Below are 26,310 nucleotides of genomic sequence, written 5' to 3'. Positions count from 1 at the left end.
TGCATGTCACTCAGTTCTGTTCATATTTTATTTTTTTCGTTTATTCAATCCTGTTGATTGTCTCTTCTTTTTAATATTTGTTTATATATTTTTTCCTTACTTTTTCATCTTATTTTTCCTAACTTTTCAATTCCCAAACAAACCTTAAACAGATTTACTGCCCACACGTACTTTAAATTGCAGGTGTAAACCATACCCGAAGGAACCCTTCATGAACCCGAGCTCCAGGCATCACAAGTATTGATCTACAACAGGGGTTCTTAAACTTTTTGAAGCACGCCCCCCAATGAAGATCTCAACAAACTTAAAGGTTTGCTATTTTAATTTAACTTTTGCGTGCGTCGTATTTAAGCCTTTTGAACACCACTGTAATAAGACATATAACACTGTATTTTATAGTTTTTCGCGCCCCCCTTCCAAGTGTTACACGCCCCTCTAGGGGGGCGCGTCCCGCAGTTTAAGAACCACTGATCTACAACGACAAAGGACAAATTTCAAACAATTCGTAACAAACCCGAAATTATACTTGAATGAATGTAACTTACTTTATCCTCGCGTGAATGAATGAATGAATGAATGAATGAATGTAACTTACTTTATCCTCGCGTGGCCGGAAAACGACAGTCGTTATCACACGGGTTTAACACCTCGTGCCAGCTTCCATGTATGTTCCTTTGTGGGTAATTATTTTTTTGGGAATTTTTCTTTTTTTGTGTATGTCTGATAATTTTAGACAACCCATTAGTAACCACTGGGTTGGAGCAATTGCCGTTAAGTGTCTTGCCCAAGGACACATATACGCCCACAATGGTAGCAGCGTCGAGCTGTGTATACCCATCACCCCTGGGTTGTAGGCAGGCGCGCTAACCACTATATCACGGCGGTATTACCCTTTTTGCATGGTCACTTTTATGCGCGTAAGTACTCGCATATTCACTCGCAAACTCGCAAACGCTTATGACGTTATGCGTGTTAAATTTGTTTTTATATCGCATAAAAGTGACCATGCAAAAAGGGTATATGTTACTTTGTGGGTGATTTTTTCATTTTTTATGTATGGGTGATAATTTGGACAACCCATTAGTGACCACTGGGTTGGAGCAATTTTCGTTAAATGTCTTGCCTAAGGACACATACGCCCGCAATGGTAGCAGCGACAGGCCTTGAACCCATTACCTAATGGTTACAGGCAGGTGCGCTAACCACTACGCCACAGCGCCGGACTTGCTGTTCAATTTCCATTTTGTTTTTTATTTATATGTTATTATGATTGTTTTATGTTTTATTCCAATGTTTATTTATACTGTGATGTGTATTAATGTAATGCACTTGTTTCTAAATCCTACATAAGTGTGCACTCGAAACTGTTTATTGTAAACTTTGGTGGAATTTCTTTTTGGGGGTTTTGTTTTTTCATCATGCTCCGGGCGCCATGTCATGCTCCAATCTTTGGATAAATCTTCTTTAAGGTCGACTCCCCCCATTGTACGGGTTTACGCACACTTTTCTTCCAATTAGAACTTTAATATGTTTAATTAAATGTTACTTATTTAATTCACATTGTATCGTCTGTAGGGTGTAACGGTCACGCCTTTTATCCAAATCAATATTTCTTTCTTTTTTATCAATAAGCGTGTTTTAACAACTGTTGTTTTACCGTTACTACCTGTCTTTTCGCTTTTTGTCGACTCTTTTGTTCTTCCCTATCGTGACCGAAGAGACGAAATAAAAATTTATTGTGACCGAAGAGACGAAAAAAATAAATTTCATTCTTTCATTCAATTCGCACGTGATAAAACATGTGACATAGACCTGTATAGTTAAGTGTGACCGTTAGAAGGAGCTCCAGGTTAATAACAATATGAATGACGTCATAGACAACTATGTTTCCTCTATGCTACGCATAGGGTTGAGCGTAAAAGCATAGTTTTCATCTGACTGTGTGGTAACACAGAGATGCCGTTTAAGTTCTTTCCCCAGAAAGTGAAAATAATGTCCTAGACCTATAGAGAAAGCAAATATAGTGTATACCAAGATTCCTTTTTTAGGTCCGGACTGCAGATCGGTGCTGAAGCCTGTTGTGTAAAGAAAGAATCAAAGAATGGATTACACTGTGACAGCACGAATGAAATATTCTTTTGGAGTCGGACATGTTCTTAATGATTTGTGTGCTTCAATGTGGTTTAGCTATTTGCTGATCTTTTTCCACAAGGTTAGTAGGGTTTGTGTTTGCAAAAGTGATATAGTTTGAGGTGTCTCACTGTTTACATATACAGTAACGGGTGATGGTGTAATTGTGTGTATTGACTATTATTGCTAAATAAACAGGTCCAACACTGGCAAATGATCTGGTGCTGCGAAAACACAACGGCAAAATTTAATGAATTTAAACATTTCGTACGTTGATTAAACAATGAACCAAACTCTAATATGGCTTAGAAATACATGTCATGAGCCTGCTGATGTTAATGGTTACCTGCATGTTGGAGAGATGTTGTTAGTAATAACTTGTAATTAAGAATGTATAGTGACGAAACGCCCGTGTAATAATGACTGCTGTTGTCACTTGCCAGTACTACATGACATACAAAAAGTTGTATTCATTATTTCATTCATATGAACATTGTTTTCCCAAAAATGAGTCTTTTTTTCCTTTAGATTTTACAATTTAGCAACAGTATGGCTGGAAATATATTATTAGTCGGACAAATAGCTGATGGTATTGCCACTCCGTTTGTTGGCTATGAGTCAGATAAATCCTACTTCGCATGCAAGTATGGAAAAAGAAAATCCTGGCACTTAGTAGGTTCGTCCTTTTGCATATATAGTAACATAATTATTAAATGAATGCATGGATTGGCGTATGCATGGATGGGTAGATATATGGATAGATGAATGTATGAATGGTTTAATGCAACCACTTAAATCGATAGATTGGCATTAACCCTTTGAATGATCCCCTCATCAGATGGCGCGATCTTATCACAATTTACATAAAAAATGACAGTAGTGGCAGTGGGGCTATTTTCAACCCATGGTCCCAAATTTAATCTCATTTGAAAAAGAAGCAATTTTCTGTCGTTTTCAGTGATAACATATTAAATATAATATATATACATATATGTAGCACACTTTGTTGGCTGTATATGCTAATACCTATTCTGTTTGCAGCGAAAAAAAAAGATTTAACAGATTATCAAATCAGTATTAACAAATGAAACTTTGGCATAGGTTTTAAAGTTTTACACATTATCATTGTAGATACTAGATAATGTAGTGATTGTTTACGTCATAATAATTTTTATAAACCATCCTGATTGTTTTTTAACAATTGGTTTGTATGCGCTTCCATGTTCGATCCAATATATTAATTTTTCGCTATTTCATGTTTATAGGCTATAGATAGTATTTTTTACCAGGTTAGATATATAATTGCTAAAAATATACAAGCGAGGGGAGCAGCTATCATGTCCAAATCGGTAACACTGGATGCTTATTACTTTGACACGGCATTTAGTCAGTTTCCCCAAAAACAAAAGTTACAAAGATTGCTTCTCTTAATGAGCGTTTAATATATGCTGTTACACGTGTCTTCTTGTATTTCTTCGTGTGACATTGTAAAGGAAAGCTAATACAAGATATTTGATTCTGTTGTTGATTATGCATTGAACACATTTCTCCCCATAGTTACATAAGACCAGGCATTTTCAAAATCCCATAATCAATTTTTTTTAATTTAAATATTGCATAAAGATATCATATCATTAAAGTTGGAGTTTTTAACAGTGCTCAGATGGTTGATCTAATGTTTAATCATCATTCGAGTGCAAAACATTTAAATTATTAATAGTTGGTTTGCCTATCCTATAACTATAACATTCAATTTAATTTTTTTTTTATCACAGGGACAGTATGTGTGGCAATGACATTTCCTCTTTTGTTTTTGCACTGCATTGGATGTAATGAAAGTTCACCCGAATATGCACAGTTTATATATTATGCTCCATTGGTGGTGATTTTTCAGTTTGGTTGGGCTGCAACTCAGATAAACCACCTTGCACTAATACCTGACTTAACCAATAATGATGAAGACAGAGTCAGCTTAAATGCAATTAGGTAAGTGGTATTGCAATGATCGTATTAATGTTTTGAGTCAAAACTTTTGACACTACTTTACATTACATTCAATTGTACTAGAAGCCTGTTAGGCATAAACTAATTGTAAACAGAACTGCAGAGTAAGACAGGTCCTGTAGAGGTATCTAACATGGACAGACCAGGTTAGACCAAAGTTAGTATGGACCAAGTTAGGAAACGGATTGTAAAACAATGAGTTTTGTTTTCCATTATCGCGCGTCTGTGACGTCATAGTCGCAGCCATTACGGAGACTACGGCCAACACCCACGGCATAGCATTTTATCATTGCCGAGTGCTGTTTTTCATCCAAATGTTGCATATTTTTAAGAACTAAGCACTTCTGTGCGTGAAAATGTCTTTCTACTAACGTTATATCGTATTACAATAATAAACCTCACATAAATAATCAACTTTTATTAAACACTCAATCAATTAAAGAGAAAAAAAACAGAAAATATCAAGTATACCAACCAAAAACATAAAAGAACATGTTTAAAATATAAAAATACAAACAAAAACGCATAACATTAGTCATTAACATATACTGGTGTTGGTGTATCTAGCTGCAGTTTTGCATGTAATTGCCATGACTTTACTTTTTGGCCCACAAACTTAACACCTATTATACCCGGCAACGAAACTTAAGTTATCTTTGTAAAATTTTCCTAATATCGAAGTGACATTAAGGATAACAATACTGAGTTACTATTTTTGGTCTTCTCCTTAAATTGATAATAATAAACCACCCTTTCTAAGTTTATAAAATCGGTAACCGCGAACACCTTATCTGCTTGTACTTAAGCAGTTTGGAGCTGCATAGTCACTTTAGGGATGCACATTACAGAATAATTAGGTATTCTAGGATATCCTAGAATACTTAATTTCGAATCTAGAATTCCGAATCTAGAATTTCGAATCTTTTTATATAGGAAAAAATAATTTTACCCACAAAAGTCAGTTTATTGACTCTTTTATACCCGCCTTGTTGGAACATGAGCTGTAAAATGATCAAAAATTGTACTATTGTGTAGTTTTTGCGTCACGAAACGTATAGCAGGTTATAAAAAGACGTTAGAAACGTTTATTCTCGAAAGTCCCACAAACACAAAAAATTTTTTTTTAAATTAATAAGTTTCAAAAATTGTTAATATAGTATATGAGATGACGTGTGATTACGTCATTAAACAGAATACCGAATCCCAGAATTAGATTCGAATACAAAAGGATTCGAATCTCACGGATTCGAAATTCTGTAATGTGCATCTCTAAGTCACTTATGTTGGATTATAAATGTAGTATATAATGGTTCTGTGGATTCATAGGTATGATTATATACTATTATGTAAACTAAGCTGATTGCTGCTAGTATTAATCGCCAACGTAAAGTACCCTGTTAAACCACACTGTACACTGAAAGCCAGTCAAAGTTCTAATTTACTAGAAATTAATTCTTGGATTTAATTTTATATAACAAGATTTATATTAAAACTTATATTTTAAATGTTAAAACAACCACTATAAGTGTTATCTAGTTTTGTATCGCTTACAAGAACCAAATAAACACACGCCGACCATTTGTATTGGCGATTCACGCTCTGTGGGCTCCATAATGGCAGACACAAGCGGCGTTCTCTGACGTGACATTTGGTTAGACAAATGCGTACACTGAAATCCTCAAAAATTGACTATTATTTGTTCCATTATGTAATAAACAAAAACACATCATTGACCCATTTATGTGATTTTCCTGTCATTATACTTAATAAGTATGTCTATAGCTTAATTAAGAAACCTATTTATACCTTGTTGATTTTACATTATTAAAAATAGAAATTTTCAATTACATAGACTAAAACAGATAAAGTGAATCTCATCAATCTGTTTTTCAATATTTTTTATTTAAAGAGGCGCATTAACATAAAATAAAATTTGTATGGGATTTGCAATAAAAAAGTGTCACTCAACTTTGTTTGTTTACACTTTCTAAACTTTTTTAGCTTTAATGGCAAATACCATGGATGTTACATTAGCACAGCACACTTTCTCACATCTTCAAACTTTATTTCAGTAGAGACTGTTTTTAAAAAGAAAGTTAAACAGTGGTTATCAGGGACAGTTTAATACAAAAAGCATTTTAATATAAAAAGTCAACAGTCATCAAAGTTTAAAAATGGGTGAAAAAGTGTTCTGTCAGTGTAAGGATGTATTTCAACTTGAAATCCGGCTCCTTGTATGTCCTAAAGCAAGTCACTTAATAGCAATTGCTCCAACCAAGTGGTCACTAATGGGCTTTCCAAATTATCAGCCATACATAAAAAATGAACCCCCCACCCCAAAGTTAAATATAATAAAATATAATGAACTGTGTAATTTATATATATATATATTAGAATATGTATACTTTTTATGTGTTCATAAAAAGTAAGGAGTTATTTTAATTAATCCCCTCTCCTCTTCTAAATTTTTCTTCTGTAGTTTACAAATAAAAAAAAACTTCACATTTTCTGATTTTCATAGACAGTTTGTCATTCTTGCATGTTCCTGCAGAAACAAAAGTTGACAATCCTATTTCAAATCCAGGTATGCATTCACAGTGTTCAGTGGTATCATTGTATATGGTGTAGCATGGGGAATTCTTGGAATGCAAGACAGCAGTTCAGATATGCTTTCTCCAGCTGATGCGCCAGCTTTTCGGGTGAGCACCTGGTATAATTAAATGCAACAACTAACGAGCCTATCTTCTGACTAACACCCGTAAATTGGCATAATGCATAGTAATGTGATGAAGGCAATGATGGATTAAGGATTTGTTTATAGAGTACAACTATACTATTAATTCTATTAATTATTATCTGCTTGTGCATATCAGCATATGACATCACAATTGGACTGCAACCACCAACTGATAACATTATATCAACATAAACGCCACTTATTTCTTGGCTGGCAGGGCAACTCAGAGTAAGTGCAGTCATTTTGTTATGCACTGTAGGTGTACATTGCTCCAAACACCTAGTGCCCTCTTGGGGGTTTTGTTCATTGACCATTAAATTAGCAATAAAAACGTCTAACCAAATACAATTTTTAAAACCGTTTTAATCTGATTTCTTGTTTCAGAATTTGGTATTATCTGTTGTTGGAATTGGTATTTTGTTCTCCATCATATTTCATGTTGGGTTAAAAGAAAGGAAGAGACAATCAACATCTGTTGTTATCAATGAGTCAACTGGTATGTGAGATTTGTTTAAAGCATTCGCTTAAGTCACTTAAACACAAAAACAAACAATTCCTTCCTTTCGAAGTTTCAAACATATTACCAGCTAAATATTTGTCCTATAAAAAAACCATTTAATTAAAAATTTGAATACTTTGGGGAAGTGTGGCAGCTGAATTAATAGAAAGCAAAAAATATTAAAAATAAAAGTTAATAAAAGATATTAAGACAAGTTAGAATGCTTTCTCTTTAATTGTTTTTTCTTTTGTTTGGCTTTTTTCTATTTGAAAAGTACAATTTTTTTTTCTGATTTGTGTGTCCACCATTTGTCCCTATCAGGTTTAAATATTTTGTTACATGTGATTTCACGATAGCCTTTTTTCACACAGACGACGATGATGTATCGCAAGATCATATGATAACCTCAAAAAGAAAATCACTATCTGAAAATTCTCCGTTGTTGCATGGAACAAAAAGACAATCATCAGGCATTGGATGTTAAATTGTCATTAGTATTACTTACTAGCATCACATAGTGGTTATACTTATTAGAACGTTTGCCTCATAACAAGAAGTTCCATTAATTCCTTTATCACTATTTTACTGTACTCATGATCTTATTTAAGAATATGCCAACAAAGAGGAACCTAAATATAGAATTTCTGTTATTTAATTGGATTGGGTTTCATATCTATTTTGGCAGGAAAATTATAGTACTGTCTTAACTTGTGTTAATTTTATATATTGACTGATTGTTAATTTTATATATTGACTGATTGTTAATTTTATATATTGACTGAAGTTATTTTAATGGTAAAAAATCTTTTGTAAAACTATGCGGAAAGGATTCAGATATAAAATTTATTTTGAGAGCCTACTTTAGCTAGGAAAAGTCTAACTTTGAATTGTCATTATCTTTAGCTAGGAAAAGTCTAACTTTGAATTGCCTGTTTTTAGAATACCAAAGCACTGCAGTAGTATGTACAGAAACACCAGCTCTCTCCTGGTTTGACTGGTTCAAAAAAACAATATTTTATCAGGTGTGTTATGAAAATATAAAAACAATGCAAAGTTAATCATTTTTACTTTGCTTTTAAGCATCTGTGCTTGTACCTTGCTTTATAGAAATATAATTATTCACCATGCTTAGGTAACTCTGCGGTGTGAAATTACAAAAAAATAATAATCGGTCATTTAGACTTTCTAGTGTTTGTATATTCATTGCTTTACTCAAAGCCTTGGTTAATGTATCACTATTTGCAGTGGCTCAGCTGGGGGGTTTACAATTTTTTATTTATTAGTTTATTGTTGCTTACCAACAAAGTTAAATATGTGGTAACTTATAAGCGGGCACTATGTGTATGAACATATCGGTTTTTGTTGCACAACACAACACACAATGATAAATAAGTTATACAGTCAATCCCGCTTAATCGGACCACATTAGGACCAAGCCAAACTGGTCTGATTGAGCGGGTGGTCCGATTAAACGTGGGCCGATTAAACGGGGTTGACTGTAATTTATATATTCATACATTCAATTAGAATGGTTAAATTGAAAAGTCTGTATTTTCTTTACCTTTAATTCCTTTATCTTTTTAATTAAAAGTATTCTTTATTTCACAGATGGCGTTGTTGTACATGTGTACTAGGTTGGTTGTTAACTTATCTCAGGTAAACATTTTGGTTTGTTTGTTGTTTAAATATTTTTTGTTTAATTTTAATAACTTTTATCCCAGTCTCATTTTCTTGATTTATTTCAACATTGTGTTTCAAGGAGTCAGCCATTTTCTTGTATGATTCTAAATTTATGTTCAATATTTGGTTGACCCTACAACAGTTGAAAAACACTGTTTCAACCAAGTAAGCTTACAAGAGATTTGAGTTACTCCAACCCTATTTAAATAGACGTAGCCAGTTATACATGTACACACATTACCCAGTAATTATGTTGATGATTGATATACAATGATGATGTGTCAAGCTCAATATACATAACAATTACCTATTTATTCTCGAGAGTGTCAAGCAAGTTAGTGTCGTATAGCATGGTTTTCCTGATTCTATCTCACGTCTGTTTTGTGGGTGATTTTTTTTTTGTATAACTGCCTATTTTGAACAACTTACTGATGGCTGATTGATTGTAGCTTCAAGCCTTAAACTTATGGGGTAAATGCCCGAATTACTATGAACATTTTACATTATGTGAGTAATATATATGAAGACTAAATTTAAACTCTTTTTTTTAAAAAAAACAGGTTTACTTGACAATGTACTTGACTGACTCACTATTTCTTAACAAGACATTCATAGCCATTGTACCGCTTGTTGTCTATGTTTCCAGCTTTTTAGCAGCTGTGTGTGTTAGGCCTGTGGCACTGTTTCTTAAACAAGAGGTATGTAAAAGCTCAATTTTCTACATCATATTGAAACATAAGAACATAGTGTCTAATGGAACCTAAACCACCTTATGATGACACACCATTTTTGTTTAGTTGAAAAAAAATACTGTATATATAAATGTCTTTATTTTGAATATTTTCATACATATATAAAGCAGAAAAATTGTAACAAATGTGAAAACAGTTTTTGGCCTTTTCTTATCTCTTACTTTATGATAAACCCCATCCATTGTTGCGAGGCAGAACTTCTAATATTTTAGGCTGTTTTGTTCATTGAATTTTTGATGGAACCTTTAGATCACATTTAAGCATTTCTATCCTTTTACAAATTTTGATTTTTCTTTAGTCCACCTATTTAAGAATGTATATTGTTTCAATGATTGTAGCTGATTCTGATATCCCAATAATGCCTTTACACCTACCAAGAACCATAGATTTTTCTGCCATTGAACTTTAAATATATTACCATCGTTGCATAGCAAATCTACCTTTGTGGGAGCTTATGTGTGATTGGTGCGTGTACATGGGCTCATTTCTTACCTGAAAATTCAATGCAAATATTTGGTCTTGCTGTTGTTCTTGGGATTGGAACATCCACAATACTTGTTATGTCTCTATCAATGACCGCTCGTTTAATTGGAAAAGAAACGGTTTGTATATCATTGTAACTTGCTAACACGCTTGGTACCAACCAGAATTTTTACCTATGTGAACTGCCATACCGAAATTGAAATTTTGTTAAAAGCTGCCAAGCTTTATATAAGTCTTAGTTATTTTCCCTGAAAGTCACGGTCAACTTAATCACTGTGACATGGCATTGTTAAGGTGTGATAATTGTAAATGTTAAGCATGCAGCATTTTAAAAAACGTGATTGCAACCATGTTCATCATATAAAATATTAGATAATAATAGTGTTGTATATAATTAACTGTTGTTGCTAGGCAACCCATACAGTATCATAAAAATGTTCTTTTACGAAGGGTAGATTTACTGGAAAAAGCTATTTAGAAATGTAGTTATAGTTTTTCACAGTTTCGGTATATTATTTTAGAGAACTGGTGCATTTGTGTATGGTGCAATGAGCCTCACTGATAAACTATCTAATGGAGCTGCTGTCGTTATTATTCAAAACCTCAATCCGTGCAAGTAAGCTATTTAATTATAATCACTACTTAGAGTGGTGGAAAAAGTTGAATGTTTTGTTGGAAATTTAAACAACTGACTCATAACCACTGATTTTTCCTTCACCCGACATACCACTGTCACCAGCTATGATAACATTGTTAAGCTTCCAACCATGTTGTGAAACTAGGCGAGTGCCTTAACCACTGTGGTATGGCTAGAAGTATTTGGTATACCAACAGTAAATCTAAACTTTTATATAAAGAGTAGATTGAAATAGTTAAATGTAAACTAAAAGTACCAGCAAAGCTTAAAGTGCCATTTTAATATTTTAGATACGTTGTTTTAATTTTCCTGAATTATTATGAACTTGTAGTTTGTGGAATAAAAGAACTTCAGTATAAATATTTAATCAGATTACATACAGCAGTAGTGTTGTATAATATGTTTACACTAGTTCAGGCTTGTCATTAATTTATATTGAGTTCTAAATGTATGTAAAGGTGCAATTGTCCGTTGTGTGCTGAATACTTTCGTGCCATTATGTCTTATGTTATTGGAGGTATTACCATTATTGCCATGATGACAATAATAAGTATCATCACCACGAAAAGGTGTCATACATCATCAGGTAGAAGCTGAAAAAGAAGGTGACATTTTGTTAAAATTCATAACTAAGTTAGTAAATTAGAACCCTAAGGAAAAAACATGCGTCCAATTTATGTAGCTGTTGTTACCAGACATAATGTAACAAACATAACAATCCTTCCACAAAACCTACTTTGCATTGTAAACTTCTATCCAGGTTGCCTTTATAGGAGTAAATGAAAATAACATCTGTTATAATTGTGCAGTAACTGACGCAAACTGATAAGAGTTACTAACAGTTGCTTTAAATTGTTGGTTTTAAAATGAGGGGTCAATATTTTATGTTTTCTAATTAGGCTATGATAGATATATATCTGAAACATAAGTTCTCATAAAACCCTATCTTTCAGTGCAATCTTTCTGTGTTGAAACAGATCACATTCTCTGCCTTATATGTCAGTGGGAATATTGCGATGTTGTTTTTTTTCATACACATTCATTATATCTTCATAGCTTATTCAGTATTCTGTTAATAACCTAATATATTCTCATTCAGTGTTAAGTTGAAATGTATTAATCTCTTATTAATGTTTGTTCTACTTTAAAATTCATATCTGCGGTTTCATGGTCAACCCTATTATTTAGTTTAAAAAAAGTTGGATGGAATGTACTATTGTATTGGTGTTGCTAACAAACATAACGTAATACTTAAAATTTCTCTTCTGATTAAAAAAAACTTAAAATTTCTCATTTTGAAAAAAACAACTAAATTTTACTGTACAAACATTCTATCTTCATCTGTATATGGTGCAACAAATTAAACATAGAAGAACAGTAAAAATTCGTTTTTACCAGAAAAGTATTTCACAATTAATGTTTTTTTCTAACTTTTGGGTGACTGTGAAATGTTAAAACCAACTGCTTTAAATAATTAGTTTACCTATTTTTCATGATTTCTTATTGTATTACTTTGTAATCACCGCTGTCAACATTTGTATTTATTCAGTAACTTCAAAATCTTTATTACATCTTTTTCTGTATTTCTTGGTGCAAAACATCTTCCAATGATTATTAATCAATTCACTTGTTGATGTAACTCATTTTTTTACATTTTTGAATTTCATAAAATTTTGACACATGAATAACAATCCATTTTATTGTAACAGTAGCATAAAAGTTCAGACACATAAGTTTCCCGGGTAAATTCCTAATTTTAAATTAGAAAAATTGCAATTTTGCAAATTGATGTTAGGAGAGAATCATTCCTTGCTGTATCATTGTGATTTTTATACTTTAATAAAATACAACTTGTGCCTGATTTTCCAACGATTGTAACACGATGTTATTAAAAGAAAAAAGCTTCAATAATTGCACACGTATCCGTGTGTCCGGCGCCGTTGCAAAGTGGTTAGCGCGCCTGCCTGTAACCCAGAGATATGGGTTCAAGGCTAGCGTTGTGGGCGTATGTGGGCAAGACACTTAACGGTAACTGCTCAACCTAGTGGTCACAGTGGCTGGCACAAGGTGCATATAAGCCACGCATATAAAACCCATACATATTAAACCACGATGATCATATTTCTAAACTAAATGCATGGTATTGTGACTAAGGTGATCCTATAGAATGCAAAAATTAGCGGCCCGGCGGAATAGCGCCCGGTACAAATATGTCATTCGGAAACGCGTATATTACGACGCCAGGCGCTATTGAATATGCACAGTAAGTCGGAACAAATACAATACGAGCTCCAATAAATACGTACCGGTGGAAAATCGTTCCGGGGCAAAATATTACTTAACACCTTTAGCAGCGTTTCAAGATACATTTTTTTACCATCTGTACTGTTGGCGTTGCTATGTCTAATTACGTCAGACACCATGCTGTGCCAATAATCACCATTAATGAAATAAACACCCAAATCACTTCATTGTTACACTTAACTCTGTTAGTATTGTTGTATTTTGTAAAGCAAAGACAAAGAATGGAGTTTTTTAGCGTTCTTTATTATTGATAATCTTATGCAAATATTCAGTCTGTATTATACACAGAATATTTTCCGAGTGATTTTACAATGAATGAGAAAATTATTGGTATAGTGGGGCGGGGGAAGACGGGACACCTTTAGCACATAACATCTAAATATCCTGATCGTGGTTTAAACAATTAAAAGCGGTCTTTATTGGGGTCGTGAAGATATGATTTTATAAGTCTTTGGTGTTCTTTGTTTATGAGACGAGAAAATAGAATTAAAAAGTGTTCCATCTTCCCCCACCCTACTATATGTTAGCCATGGGGAAAAGTGTCAGTATATTAAAATATATATGCTTATTAAACTAATCTAAAATAAGTTTGTCGGTAATATATACTTGCTTATTCAAGGTAACAAATAACATACTCAACTCAGTTCTGCTTTTAAATCAAAAACTAAAGTTTTAACGTGTAAACGCCGTGTCTGGAACGTATTTAACAGATGGTTTTTAAAAATTTGGACCGGAGGTCATTATATTTGTTCCGACCTAGTGCGCATGCGCAGTAACGTCTTGGCAAATGCGCAATAACGCTCGGTACAAGTATATTCGTCGGAATAAATATATCACGACACCGAAAGATGTTTTAGCCGGTCCGTATTTAATAGTCCTCGTATTGTATTTGTTCCCACCTACTGCGCCTACGAACGCAGTAGCGTCGCGGCGCATTCTCAATAGGGCTCCGCATAAAACGTGTAAAAATATATCATGACAACGTTGGCAGCTAAATACGCCAAAATGGTTTAGAAGAATTTTTTATGAATCCTACTATATACTAAGAGTAACTAGGAGTCTAGGACAATCATTTATGCCCGAGTTGTTCCTGTTGCCTATGGGGTAAAGTCTTAATCCAGTTTTCGTCACTTCATAGAAATCCTATAAATATAAGGGCAATGTCGGTCAATAGTGGCCGAATTCGACGTTTGTAGTTTGTTTGGTTTGGGAGGTTGTTGGTACGGTTTTAATGATTTGACCAAAACCGAAACTTAGTAAGAAAGTGGATTCGATACAATTTAGGAGACATTCATACAATAGCAAGGTTTGCCATACTGCAGTAAACAAAATGGTTTTAAAAACAAGTTTCATTACTCTGTGCAGTTCGGAAAATTATATTATAAAAGAGACCTTTTAATTATATATATTTTTTTGTTTTTACATTTAAACATCGCTGTGTATGAATACTATTTTTTGATAATACTAAATAATAACGTTGCTGTACCAGTACAACGCCAATAAAAGAGAGGTGTAAGTTCTGGCTTGGTAAACAACATCCAGTTTTCTTTCCTGGCTTGGTAAACAACATCCAGTCTTACTAATTACCTATAAAGCCTACCTAGGATTTCATATTTAAATTTAAATATTTACTGTAAAACAGCTTTATACCAAGAAAAGGTTTTACAACTAGTTTTGTTTTTTCGCTATTAGGCGGGGAGTATTAAAATAGTAGTTTGTTAAAGTTTATTTTTATTTACATGTTTGTTTTGCTATGGATTTGCAGATCATTATATTCGTAACTGGTTAGTTCTAGAATAGCTTTTGCAAAAGCTGTTAACAATAATGGCTTCAGCAAATTTCAATTCAGCGGATGAAGATTCGTGGTATTTTGGGATGGTAAGCAGGAAAGATTCGCAAAACAAGCTACTCCACCAAAAGCATGGATCTTTTTTGGTGCGAGACAGTACTACATGTCCCGGTGACTATGTTCTCTCTGTTAGTGAAAATAGCAAAGTGAGCCACTACATTATCAACAAACAGGAAAATAGACTTAAAATTGGAGACCAGATGTTTGACTCAATGCCAGAGTTGCTCGACTTTTACAAAGTTCATTATTTGGACACAACTACTCTGATTGAGCCAATTCCTAAACCTATTAAACCACAGCAAACAGTCAATCCGATTGGATCCGGAATGGTTAACATGTCATCCATTACCTCGCCAATCAAAGAGCCAGAAGTTGCAAAAAAGAGAGAAGGACTTCCTATGATGGTGCGTGCGCTCTTCGATTTCAAGAGTGATGATGTAGATGACCTTCCTTTCTCAAAACACGAGATTCTGGAGGTAATAGAGAAGCCAGAAGAAAATTGGTGGAATGCGAGGAATGCACAAGGCCGTATAGGACAGATCCCTGTTCCATATGTTGAGCCCTATGTTATGAATCGTAATTCAACCCCTGGAACATATCAAATGCCTGGTGCACAGGTATTAAATAATGATAATTTGCTAAATATTACTCAATCAATAGCTTAGTCCACAAACAAAAAAAATGTGAAAAATAATATCATACATAGCTTCATACAAAGTATAAACTATTTAAATCGGATATAAATTACTTAAACAGTTATATTTTTCAGTTTTACGATATGTTGAATGAAAATCCATCTCATAATGCAATAAACAATTCGTAAAATTAACTTCTAAAGTTTGTCAATACAATAGATGTACAATGTGTCAATACAATAGATGTACAATGATTGTGAAATTTTATATTAGAAAGAAATAATGCACCAGCAGAAAAGTGGTTGGTGGGAATGCCTCCTGCTTCGATTTAATGATTCAGGGCCTAAACATGGTTATTTTCACCCAACAGTTGGTTCTTCAGCCACGACCAACTTCTATGCCTTCTAGAACAGGACCTGTGTTTGCTGAAGTAATCACAAGAAGAGTTCCTAATGCATACGATCCAACTGCATTGGCTTTGGAGGTTTGTTGATACATATTCCATCTCCACACCGTGATTCAATCATGTACCAATTTCAGGTTGGAGACAGAATTCAAGTGACACAGATGAATAAGAGTGGACAGTGGGAGGGCATATGCAACAACAAACAAGGCAAATTCCCATTCACCCACGTTAAACTTATTGACTTCAATGATAGTGGTAAATCTTGATGTACCCAATTCATGTTTTTTTTCTTTTTAAAGAGCAACTATTTGCAAATAAGAGGTCGTGTTTACCGGGCCAAATAATACTCATTGGTAATTACAATATTTTAAGCCATTGTGTTGCAAATTGAAATCATTGCAAATGAAGGTAACATCGTAACATCCTGGTCCTGATGTCGACTTTTACTGTAGCATATCAACACTTAATACCTGTATAAGGTATTGACTTAACCAAATCCTATTAACACTAATACTGCTTGCAGATATGTTTTATTTTAACCAATTCTTTGTTTTGGTTACAAAACGATTTTAGAAGAACTAGCATAAAAGATTCATGCATAGGCCTATAGTTAAAAATTTTACAGTATTAATACAATTCAAAACTAATGCGTATACAAATGTGTAAACATACAGTAATAATTATTTAAAGTTGTACCTACAACTGGGCAATAATGGTTTTATGACACATTTTTTGACCATTCACACATTAATTCAACGGCAGTTTCCCAATTTTCATAATTGCTGTCACTGAGCATTTTGTTGCATCGACTGTTTGCAAATATCCAATATTACTCGATTTTATATTTTTGTTGGACGTTTTAACAAACTCTTTAACAACTGTAGATATTCTAGTTATATTTATCTAATATATCGATCAGTTAAAACGCTTTTTGCTATGTTAAATTTACGGAACAGCTAATATATTGACCTACTGTATCAAGACAGCTGTCAATTGATGCAAAATGTTCAGTTTTTTTTAATTAATTTTCCTTTCTTGTCTAATATGTGTATATATACATTTCTACAAAACGTTTCTTGTAATTTAACAATCAACAGTTTCAACTTTAGGTTTTTATGTTTTCAAATCACCCTCAGCATGCACTCACTATGTGTGGTTTGTGCTTGTGTGTGTTCGTGTGGCACACTCGCCAGTTGAACTATGTGCCTTTCACGCATTGTTCAAACCCATTGAACGTTCTTGTACAATACCATCTCAATAGCATAAACTTTGGTTTTATCGCTTATAGTTTATTATCGCTAAATTAAGCCATCGTGGAAATTTCCTATCTGTTGTTAACTACAATAACAAGACATCGAACATTACCGTTTTAATCAAAAGGATTTTGTTATTAAATCAGATTTTGCTACTAATCGTTTTTTAGTGTTTAACGTAGTTGCGCGTTAACTTATTGACTCAAACCACGCGATCGGATTCAGAATCATGCTTTTGTGTACGTTATCAATACGTTTTTTTCGCGGATACTAAATTAGTAATTTATGCGCTATGTTGTTTGTGCTGCGTGAATGATAAACGGCAATTGATATGTAACGTTCACCAACTAAGAGTAACGTTTTATACTTGCTGGTTACAAGTAAAATCCGATGTAATTATTCTGTCTGGTTCCCGGTGCTTCTCATATTCACACGTCAGAGTTGACGCTCATAGTATTTGGTATTCGATTTCCAGTTAGTAAACGGACAGTGTTCTGTGTTAACGATTCCAAAAACTGAACTCATTTTGTTAAACCTTTTGCATGTTATTACGTCATGCCATTGTCGTATAGACTGGCGGGCAGCTCATTTTAACCATTGTGTATAATGTTTAGTGTTTTAGAAAACCACGTCGTATTTTTTAATTTCTTTGTATTGTCTCCGCAACCACTGGAACTTATTTTTAGCCTTTTAAAGTGTCCGCAGTTTCAGCGTGATCTGTTTTTGGAATCCGCGGCTTTTTGTTTCCTTAGTGAGTAAGTGTAAAGTATCGTTGTTATAACTGCAAAATATAATGATTTAAACAAAAACGAAGTCATTGAGAAGAATACAATTAAAAATATTAAAAAAGGTTTGCCTAATTCTACAATGAAGAAACTTTTTAGTTGAAAGCTTTAACCTATATTTGGTCCGACGTCTGGTGGAATTTATGTGCATGTAAACATCTTCACACACCAGTTTTATAATATAATGGAGTGGGGTAAGACCGCATCCTTGAGCACATATTGAAAAATATTTTTAAACTCAAAATATATAACGATTTTTGGTGAGATATCACGAAACAGTACTATCATAATTAATACTTTTATAATTGACAACACTCTAAAGAAATATATTAAAACACACAAGAAGTGATGTAACCCACCAGGTGTAATTTTATCATTTTTAAATCAGGCGAGGTAAGACGGGACAGATTGATATCCTTTTTAATTTAAACTAATAAATGAATGTAACTTGCTTTCCCTTCGCGTGGTCGGAAATCGACAGTCATTATAATAGATGTTGTCCAGCGCCGTGGCATGGTGGTTAGCGCGCCTGCATGTAACCCAGGGGTAATGGGTTCAAGGCTCGACGCTGCTACCATTGTGGGCGTATGTGTCCTTGGGCAAGACACTTAACAGAAATTGCTCCAACCCAGTGGTCACTAATGGGTTGTCTAAATTATCAGCCATACATAAAAAAATGAAAAAATCCAAAAAAAATAATCACCCACAAAGTAACATACATGGTAAATCGTAAGCTGACACGAGGTGTTAAACCCGTGTGATAACGACTGTCGTTTTCCGGCCACGCGAGGATAAAGTAAGTTACATTCATTCATTCATGTTCTGTTTCATACACCTCGTGCAGCTTACGAGCTACCACGTATGCTACTTTAAAGATTTTTTTATGTATGGCTGGCAATTTGGACAACCCATTAGTGACCGCTATAGGTTGGAGCATTTGCGCTAAGTATCTTGCCCAAGGACACATTCGGTAATAAGGGCCCAGAAAAAGTAAGTGCCACTAACAAACTTATTTTATGCTAGGGTTATAAGCACATTTTACTTATAATTTATACATGCTGATGGACCAAGGTGATTCTAAAATATATAAGTTATAGCGGCCACTTTCAATACCTTCTACTCGTGCTTTAACATTATGTTCGTCACATAAATAATTTGGGCACTGTATACATCCTAGCGGTACCGATTCTAAAATAAAAATTTAACAAATCTAAAAACATCAACTATAAATACTAACATTTGTCATGAAAAACATTTTCTACCGATCCAGCTTTGAATATGTCATAGCGCTGTAATGCCTAAACATTAAAACATTATTTCCTATAAAAAGTGCGGGGATGGGTATTAAATATAAACAAGTATGGCCATGGCTGGAATCATATATAGTAGAGTGGGGGAAGATGGGACACCTTTAACACCTAATATCTAATTAGCCTGATCGTGTTTTAAACAATTCTGTGGAACGGTCTGTGGAAGTCGTGAAGATGCGGTTTTATAATTCGTTGAATGTTCTTTGTTTACTACCAAATGAAAAGAGAAAACTGAACGAAAAGGTGTCCCATCTTCCCCCACCCTACTATAAATATTAACTTTTCAAATATTTTCCCGAAAATATTACTTATACGCAAACATTTATGTAAGAAGGTGACTTAAATAATATAACTTTAAAAAAAAGTAGTATTTTTCCCCGTAACTTTTTTTAGTTGGTACGTATTTATTAGAGTTCGTATTGTATTTGTTCCGACCGATTGCGCATGCGCAGTAGCGTCTCTGCGTATGCGCAATGGCGCCCGGTACAAATAAATCAATCGGAACGACTGTAGCACGGCACCAGACAAAAACTATACAAATTGGGCAAGATAAAGAATGTTTATCTTGATTTTCGAATGCTACAACAGTATTGCATGCTGTTTATGTGTATTTCTATAATAATAAATTGATTTAGTAATCAAAATGAACAAGAGTTTTAAAGTATTCCACTTTCCTCGCATGTTTGCAAATCTCTAAAGTTGCACCTTGTGTCCAAATCGGTAACTAACCATTTTTGTGTTTTAAACAAGTTTGTTTTGTTAATTGATGGCATGATACTGTTACACATGGTATATATAGTAGGGTGGGGGAAGATGGGACACCTTTTCATTTTGTTTTTCCTTTCCATTTGGTAGTAAACAAAGAACATTCAAAGAAATATAAAACCGTTTCCTTACGATTTCCACAGACTGTTGTTAATTCTTTAAAACACGATCAGGCAATTTTGTATTTAACTGTTTAAGGTTGGTTCTATATACAAAGAAAAGTATTACCAATTAATAGGCTATATTTATTTGTAGAATTAAAAGCTTCATTCTGTTACTTCTGCTACCAGGCATAGTACAAACAATATATCAGTGGCTCATCTGGTATAAAAACGTATAGTGTATTTCCAACGTTTCGTCTGCCATACGGCGAGACTTCATCAGGGAATGAAACGCAACAGTTACAACAAGCGAAAAGCAGGAAAAGGTGAGAAAAAGGCGATATTAACGTGATAAGGGCACTGTAAGGAAGAAACGGTGAGAGGGCAAAAACGCACAACGGCAGTCACGTGAAAAATCAAAAACTGAAAAAAAAATTATATTAGGTTGTTGTAAGTTGTGGGGAAATAGGTGCATTGTTCTTTGTTGTTGACACATTCTCGGTGTCAGAGTCTCTAAAAACAAACGTTTGGTCAAGTCGGTCTCCCGTTCGAGAATTCGAACGTTCTCAAACCCCACTCGGTGATTACATACAGCTGAGTGCTTGGACAGAGCCGTCTTGCTCGCGCCTTTGTCGCAGCAAAGGACGCGAGCAAGACGGCTCTGTCGAATTCTCGAACGGGAGAATTTTTTTTTTCAGTTTTCGATTTTTCACGTGACTGCCGTTGTGCGTTTTTGCCCTCTCACCGTTTCTTCCTTACAGTGCCCTTATCGCGTTAATATTGCCTTTTTCTCACCCTTTCCTGCTTTTCGCTTGTTGTAACTGTTGCGTTTCATTCCCTGATGAAGTCTCGCGTATGGCAGACGAAACGTTGGAAATACACTATACGTTTTTATACCAGATGAGCCACTGATATATTAAAAGGTTCACTTTAGAATTGATCGTTGTGGCAATAGTTTTCGTTCCAAAAATCAGAAAAAATGGTAGCTAGGTGACATCAGCCGATGGTTGAAATCAGACGCCAACGATACCTTTTTGAGCACGTTAGTGGTCATATAGATCCTTTTTCGTCGAACAGTTGTTCTTGTTGTTGTTGTTGTTTTTGGACTATTTTTTCCGCACTTACCTCAATTTTCAATTCTAGCATTTATTCTTTATTCTCTTGATTGAAATCAAATCATAATATATATTTATAATTTTTATACTGAATTTTCAGATTTAAAACCGCACAATGAGCGATTAATTAACGATTGCTTTCCTCATGCACTTTACATAGCGGAAACACTGTCTGGCAGTTTTGCGGGAAAGGACGGGAAGCATTAAATGCACTACTCTTATACCGTATTATCATTAATCGTAATTGAAACATTATTTTTAATTCAACATTATATGAATAATATTAACTTCTAACATACCTAATTACTGCGTGATTACAAAATTCAGGAATACAAACGTTTTTAAGCGACGACAACGTTAACTAGTGTAAGTTTACAATAAACACATGGTACAGGAGTTGTACAAAGCGTATTTACACATATTCTTTATCAATCACAAAATCCTCATACGTCATAAGTTTCATTAGTTATAATACATGTATAAATACATTCTAGAACCCGTTTTGTTGGTTACTTTAGATTTGTTTTTGATCAAGCCTAGTCGACCGTTATAGTAAAAATATTAATTAATATAGCACCTGTGGGGGTAGATGGGACACCTTTTCATTTTGTTTTCTCTTTTCATTTGGTAGTAAACAAAGAACATTTAATGAATTATAAAACCGTATCTTCACGACTTCCACAGACCGTTGTTAATTTTTAAAACACGATCAGGCTATTTGGATATTATGTGTTAAAGGTGTCTCATCTTCCTCGACTCTACTATCTTATGCTAATTAGTTTCAAACGTGCTCATTCATTAGATCTGTGATCTCTTGTTGAGCTTGTAGCTTGTAAACTTCTGGTGGCTATTTTGTTGTTGTTTATACTGTTCGTCTTGGTTTTTACAAGAAAATGGAATGAAAAGTTGTCCCATCTAATACATCTAGATTTTTTCACAAAAATAAAACTGATTTTATGAGACAACACAAAACATACGAAACAGTTCACCACATTTTATTCAACTACGATCATAGATAAATTATTCAAACTCGCAAACTACAAAATTTTGGGAGTTTTAATCTACCGTTTTTTCAGCGAGGATTAAAAATGAACATCTTATTGGTCTGCCTTATTTAGCCAATAAAAATATGTTGTATTCGTTTAACAGCGAAATTTTTATACTTAAGAACGGCAGTCGTCTTTGTCGCATACTGTGCTGGACCGTCAGAATACTGGCGCATAATAACTATAACATAAATTTTCATCTATTATTAAAAGGGTTCCTTACTTTGTTTTGTAACTTACTTCTCGCGTGGCCGGACAACGGAAGTCGTTATAACACGGGTGTTCATATACACCCAGTGCCAGATTACGAGTTACCATGTATGATACTTTGTAAGTTATTATTTTTTTACCTATGGATGATAATTTGAACAAGCCATTAGTGAGCATTAGGTCGGAGCAATTGCCGTTAAGTGTCTTGCCAAAGACATATCCGTCACAATGGTAGCATCAGCGACGGGCACTGAAATCATCACCTCAGGGTTACAGGCAGGCGCGCTAACCAACTTTTCCACGGCACCGGACAGTTATAACATAACATTGTTATTGTTATATTCAGATATCGAATGTTGAGTTGCAAAAACATTTTCTGCTGCAGTTTATTCTCAGGGAATAATTATTTTAAATTTACAAAGCATCATATCAAATATAAAAACACATGGGAAAAAGTAGCTTATATATAACGTACATGTGCGTGTGCATGAGTAAACAGCAAACTAAAAGAACAATTAATTTATTCTAAAGAAAAATTTCGTAAAACGTTCAAATAAAATAATTAAACCGAAGATGGTAAACGTGTGGCTAATATATTTGGCTTATATTATATATTATATATATATATATATCGTGTGCTTCTGCTAATCCAGAGAGTTATTAGCGGTTCATAAAAATGAGTAGACATTTATAAAAAAAATATTATTACTTTCAAAGTTGTACAACAGACCTCTGCATGTCATGCAGGGTCGACGTATAAATCCTTATTAACCCACGCGAGAATAAACAATAGGTGATAACGCCTGTTATTCCTTTTTTCATTTTAATATTATGAACTCTCTTCCTCACTCTCCTCGATAGGTTCTTCGATGACTTTAACATGACCTGCTGGGAACTTTCCCTGCTTTGTGTTAACGATTCCTTCCATGATATTGTTCGGATAAATTTTAATGATGGTCACAATGTCTCCAACCTGAGAAATAAAATCAAATCTATCAAATGCTGAAAAAATTAGGCTTTTAACTTAAAGATTTTAAACAGTATATCTATCTTGCTTCGTTTCATCTTTTACCATGCTCTACTGTACGTTTTATTTCATATATTGACTGTATTTATCGATAGATTTTTACACGTAAACTTTAATTACACAAATTTACCTTTAGTTGTAGACTAATTCTATCGTTCGGTTTAGGCTTCAACTTCTTCACCACTTTAGCATAGATCGGTTGTCGAATACTTGGATTTCCATACTTATTGTGCGGTTGCATTGTTTCGTTCGCCGTATTTAATGACTATTTAACGAAAAAAGATAGATTATTTGATATAGTAGGGTGGGGGAAGATGGGACACCTTTAGCACGTAATATCCAAATATCCTAATCGTGTTTAAATTTATTAACAACAGTCTTTGGAAGTCGTTGCGATATAGTTTTATAATTCTTTGAATGTTTTTTGTTTACTACTAAATGGGACGAGAAAATGAAGTTAAAATGTGTCCCATCTTCCCCCACCCTACTATATGTCTTGAACTTTTTGTCTTTATTTGAGCTCGATCAAGAACGTACCGTGAATGAGTATTTATACAAACATCAGATAGTGGACTTGCATATGATAGCGTGAATCACGTAAATATATATAGGCAAAGACAAGGAGTGTTGAAATATTAATTTATCCTGATACGATGAGTCATTATATATATAGTTGACTCATGCTGTGTATACGTAGTTGTGTTACGTCATATGCGATATATGGTTCTTCGGGTCAGTCCCGGAAAGGTTATTTTGTTAAGAATCGTTCAAACTGTCTGTTTTATTGCTCTTGATATAAAATTGTAAACATATATGAAAACTTATAATCGAAGTTATGATGTAAGAGACCTACTTTAAACTTCTTTGATATAAAATTTGATATTTTCCGCTTTTTGCCTTTCTCTTCGTGTTCCATCACAACTTTTGACGTTAAAAACTCCACGCATTTTGAAGGCACTCTTCCCATCTTTCCCAAACCATTTCTCGCTCGCCACCAATGTTTGTCAATAATTTCAAACACCTCTAGTTCCTCGTTGCAAACACAAGAGAGTTGATTGCCACCTTTTGCGACGAAATCTGCGGAGACACGAACCAGGAACGGTAGACGCATCGTCGCCATGTCCCGCCGTGGTAACGGAGGAGGCAACGATGGTTTTGTTGGATCTGCAAACAAACTCCAATCTGTCGAACTGCCCTCAGTATTCTGCGTTTCAATCCATAATTGGCAATTGAATTTGTTCACTGGTTTTATTAAACGTCCTTCGCCTACGAAGTGGGTCTTGTAATGTTCAAGTAATGTCACCATTGATAAAAATACGTGGTTTTTAAGCACTAGTTTGCTGTGCTCTCGTCGTATTATGTAATGAATAACTTCCTCTTTCTGTTTTACTGAAAGCACGAAATCTCCAAGAATACTTTTACTGTTTCGGACTAAAAACGTTCCTTCAGACGTTGGTTGCAGAATTTGTTCAGCCACTATTCGCTCAAGGCTTCCGAAATACCATATTTGTTGCTGCATTGAAGAGCTTCTCAAAACTGACATGATTTGCTACATGTGTAGATTGTTTAAATCAATTATAAACTTAACAGAATGTTAACTGCTAAGTAATGCACCACTTTTTAATACTGCATTACAACCAAGTATACGTTAGTTACAAACACACATACATCACTGTTAGGTTTGTAGATATAACCGAGTATAAGGCGTGGGTCGTTATTGTGGTTGCAACGTTAGGTATTTACGTCATCTGGATTAGTTACTGAATCATTGCGTCACGTGCTATGTGTGGTTTAAAGTTTCACGGAGGCGAAAGATAATCTAATTCAAGCTCTAACAAAAAGACCAATGACCAAGCGAAATACGTTAGTGACTTAAAATGTATGCCATATAGTAGGGTGGGGAAGAATGGGACACCTTTTTATTCTATTTTCTCGGCCCATTTGGTAGTAAACAACAAACTTTCCAAAAATTATAAAACCGTATCTTCACGGCTTTCATATGCCGTTGTTGATTGTTTAAAACACAATCAGGATATTTGAATAAACCGTGAGTACAACTGCTTTATCTGTGCTTCTAAAATACAAGCATCAGCAACGAGTTTCGATAATAATTTGTATTTGAGCAAACTAGAGTGACCAACAGCAATTGATTTAAATAGTTTTTGTTTGTAACTTACTATGAAATATGCTCTGCTTGTACGCACGTCATATACTTACGCTTCAGGTATTTCCGCAAATGTTTCGAAAACATGCCCGACATACGTACCGCGCCATTCTCTACTACGCAATGCTAAATCTTAATTAAGAACATTTTTACGAATTTATAAGGAAGATGTTTCATCTCGTTGTGAAAAAATGAACAGCGTTAAATTAACTGACTCCGAAGATACCCAGACCGTGTAAGAATCTCAATAGCCGAGAAGCAGTAGACCAAAAGGTAATGTTGGCTTCTGAAATGTTGAAAACCCAAGATGATTATAAAAGAAGTTCGTGGTTCTTTGGAAAGTTGAATTTGGAAGTCAGCCACGACATTCTTATTAACAAGAAGTTGGGTTCTTTTCTAGTGAGGGAAAGTTCAATTT

At 34.2% G+C, this 26,310-nt stretch overlaps 3 protein-coding genes across 4 annotated transcripts; 2 read left to right on the top strand and 1 right to left on the bottom strand.

Annotated features, from left to right (window-relative positions):
• The first annotated feature begins 1,838 nt into the window (after positions 1-1,838).
• LOC149726853 (major facilitator superfamily domain-containing protein 12-like) lies at positions 1,839-12,783 on the top strand. Of its 2 annotated transcripts, XM_089890247.1 has the most exons (13): positions 1,846-2,212; positions 2,659-2,806; positions 3,906-4,116; positions 6,719-6,833; positions 7,256-7,367; positions 7,742-7,840; positions 8,310-8,392; positions 8,979-9,026; positions 9,611-9,748; positions 10,234-10,404; positions 10,807-10,901; positions 11,381-11,527; positions 11,876-12,783. In XM_089890247.1, the coding sequence occupies exons 1-12, from the start codon at positions 2,102-2,104 to the stop codon at positions 11,517-11,519; spliced, it is 1,470 nt and encodes a 489-aa protein (XP_089746373.1). In that variant the 5' UTR covers positions 1,846-2,101; the 3' UTR covers positions 11,520-11,527; positions 11,876-12,783. The 2 variants fall into 2 exon arrangements, with proteins under 2 accessions (XP_089746374.1, XP_089746373.1); XM_089890248.1 differs by lacking the exon at positions 2,659-2,806 and having other exon boundaries at positions 1,839-2,212.
• Positions 12,784-14,965: 2,182 nt separating this feature from the next.
• Positions 14,966-18,178, top strand: LOC149726852 (crk-like protein). The gene is made up of 3 exons (XM_089890249.1): positions 14,966-15,692; positions 16,081-16,194; positions 16,251-18,178. Exons 1-3 carry the CDS (start codon positions 15,051-15,053, stop codon positions 16,380-16,382), a joined length of 888 nt encoding a protein of 295 aa, XP_089746375.1. The 5' UTR covers positions 14,966-15,050; the 3' UTR covers positions 16,383-18,178.
• A 4,879-nt stretch (positions 18,179-23,057) lies between these two features.
• Positions 23,058-25,404, bottom strand: LOC149726851 (crk-like protein). The gene is made up of 3 exons (XM_089890246.1): positions 24,582-25,404; positions 23,859-23,993; positions 23,058-23,674 (listed from the first exon to the last, which is right to left on the bottom strand). The coding sequence occupies exons 1-3, from the start codon at positions 25,269-25,271 to the stop codon at positions 23,531-23,533; spliced, it is 969 nt and encodes a 322-aa protein (XP_089746372.1). The 5' UTR covers positions 25,272-25,404; the 3' UTR covers positions 23,058-23,530.
• Between the last annotated feature and the right edge of the window lie 906 nt (positions 25,405-26,310).

The sequence above is a fragment of the Ciona robusta genome, chromosome 12 (assembly GCF_009617815.1).
Source record: "Ciona robusta chromosome 12, ASM961781v2".
Classification (NCBI taxonomy): domain Eukaryota; kingdom Metazoa; phylum Chordata; class Ascidiacea; order Phlebobranchia; family Cionidae; genus Ciona; species Ciona robusta.
Note: the sequence above shows the minus strand (reverse complement) of the source record. Positions and strands in the feature narration are given on the sequence as shown.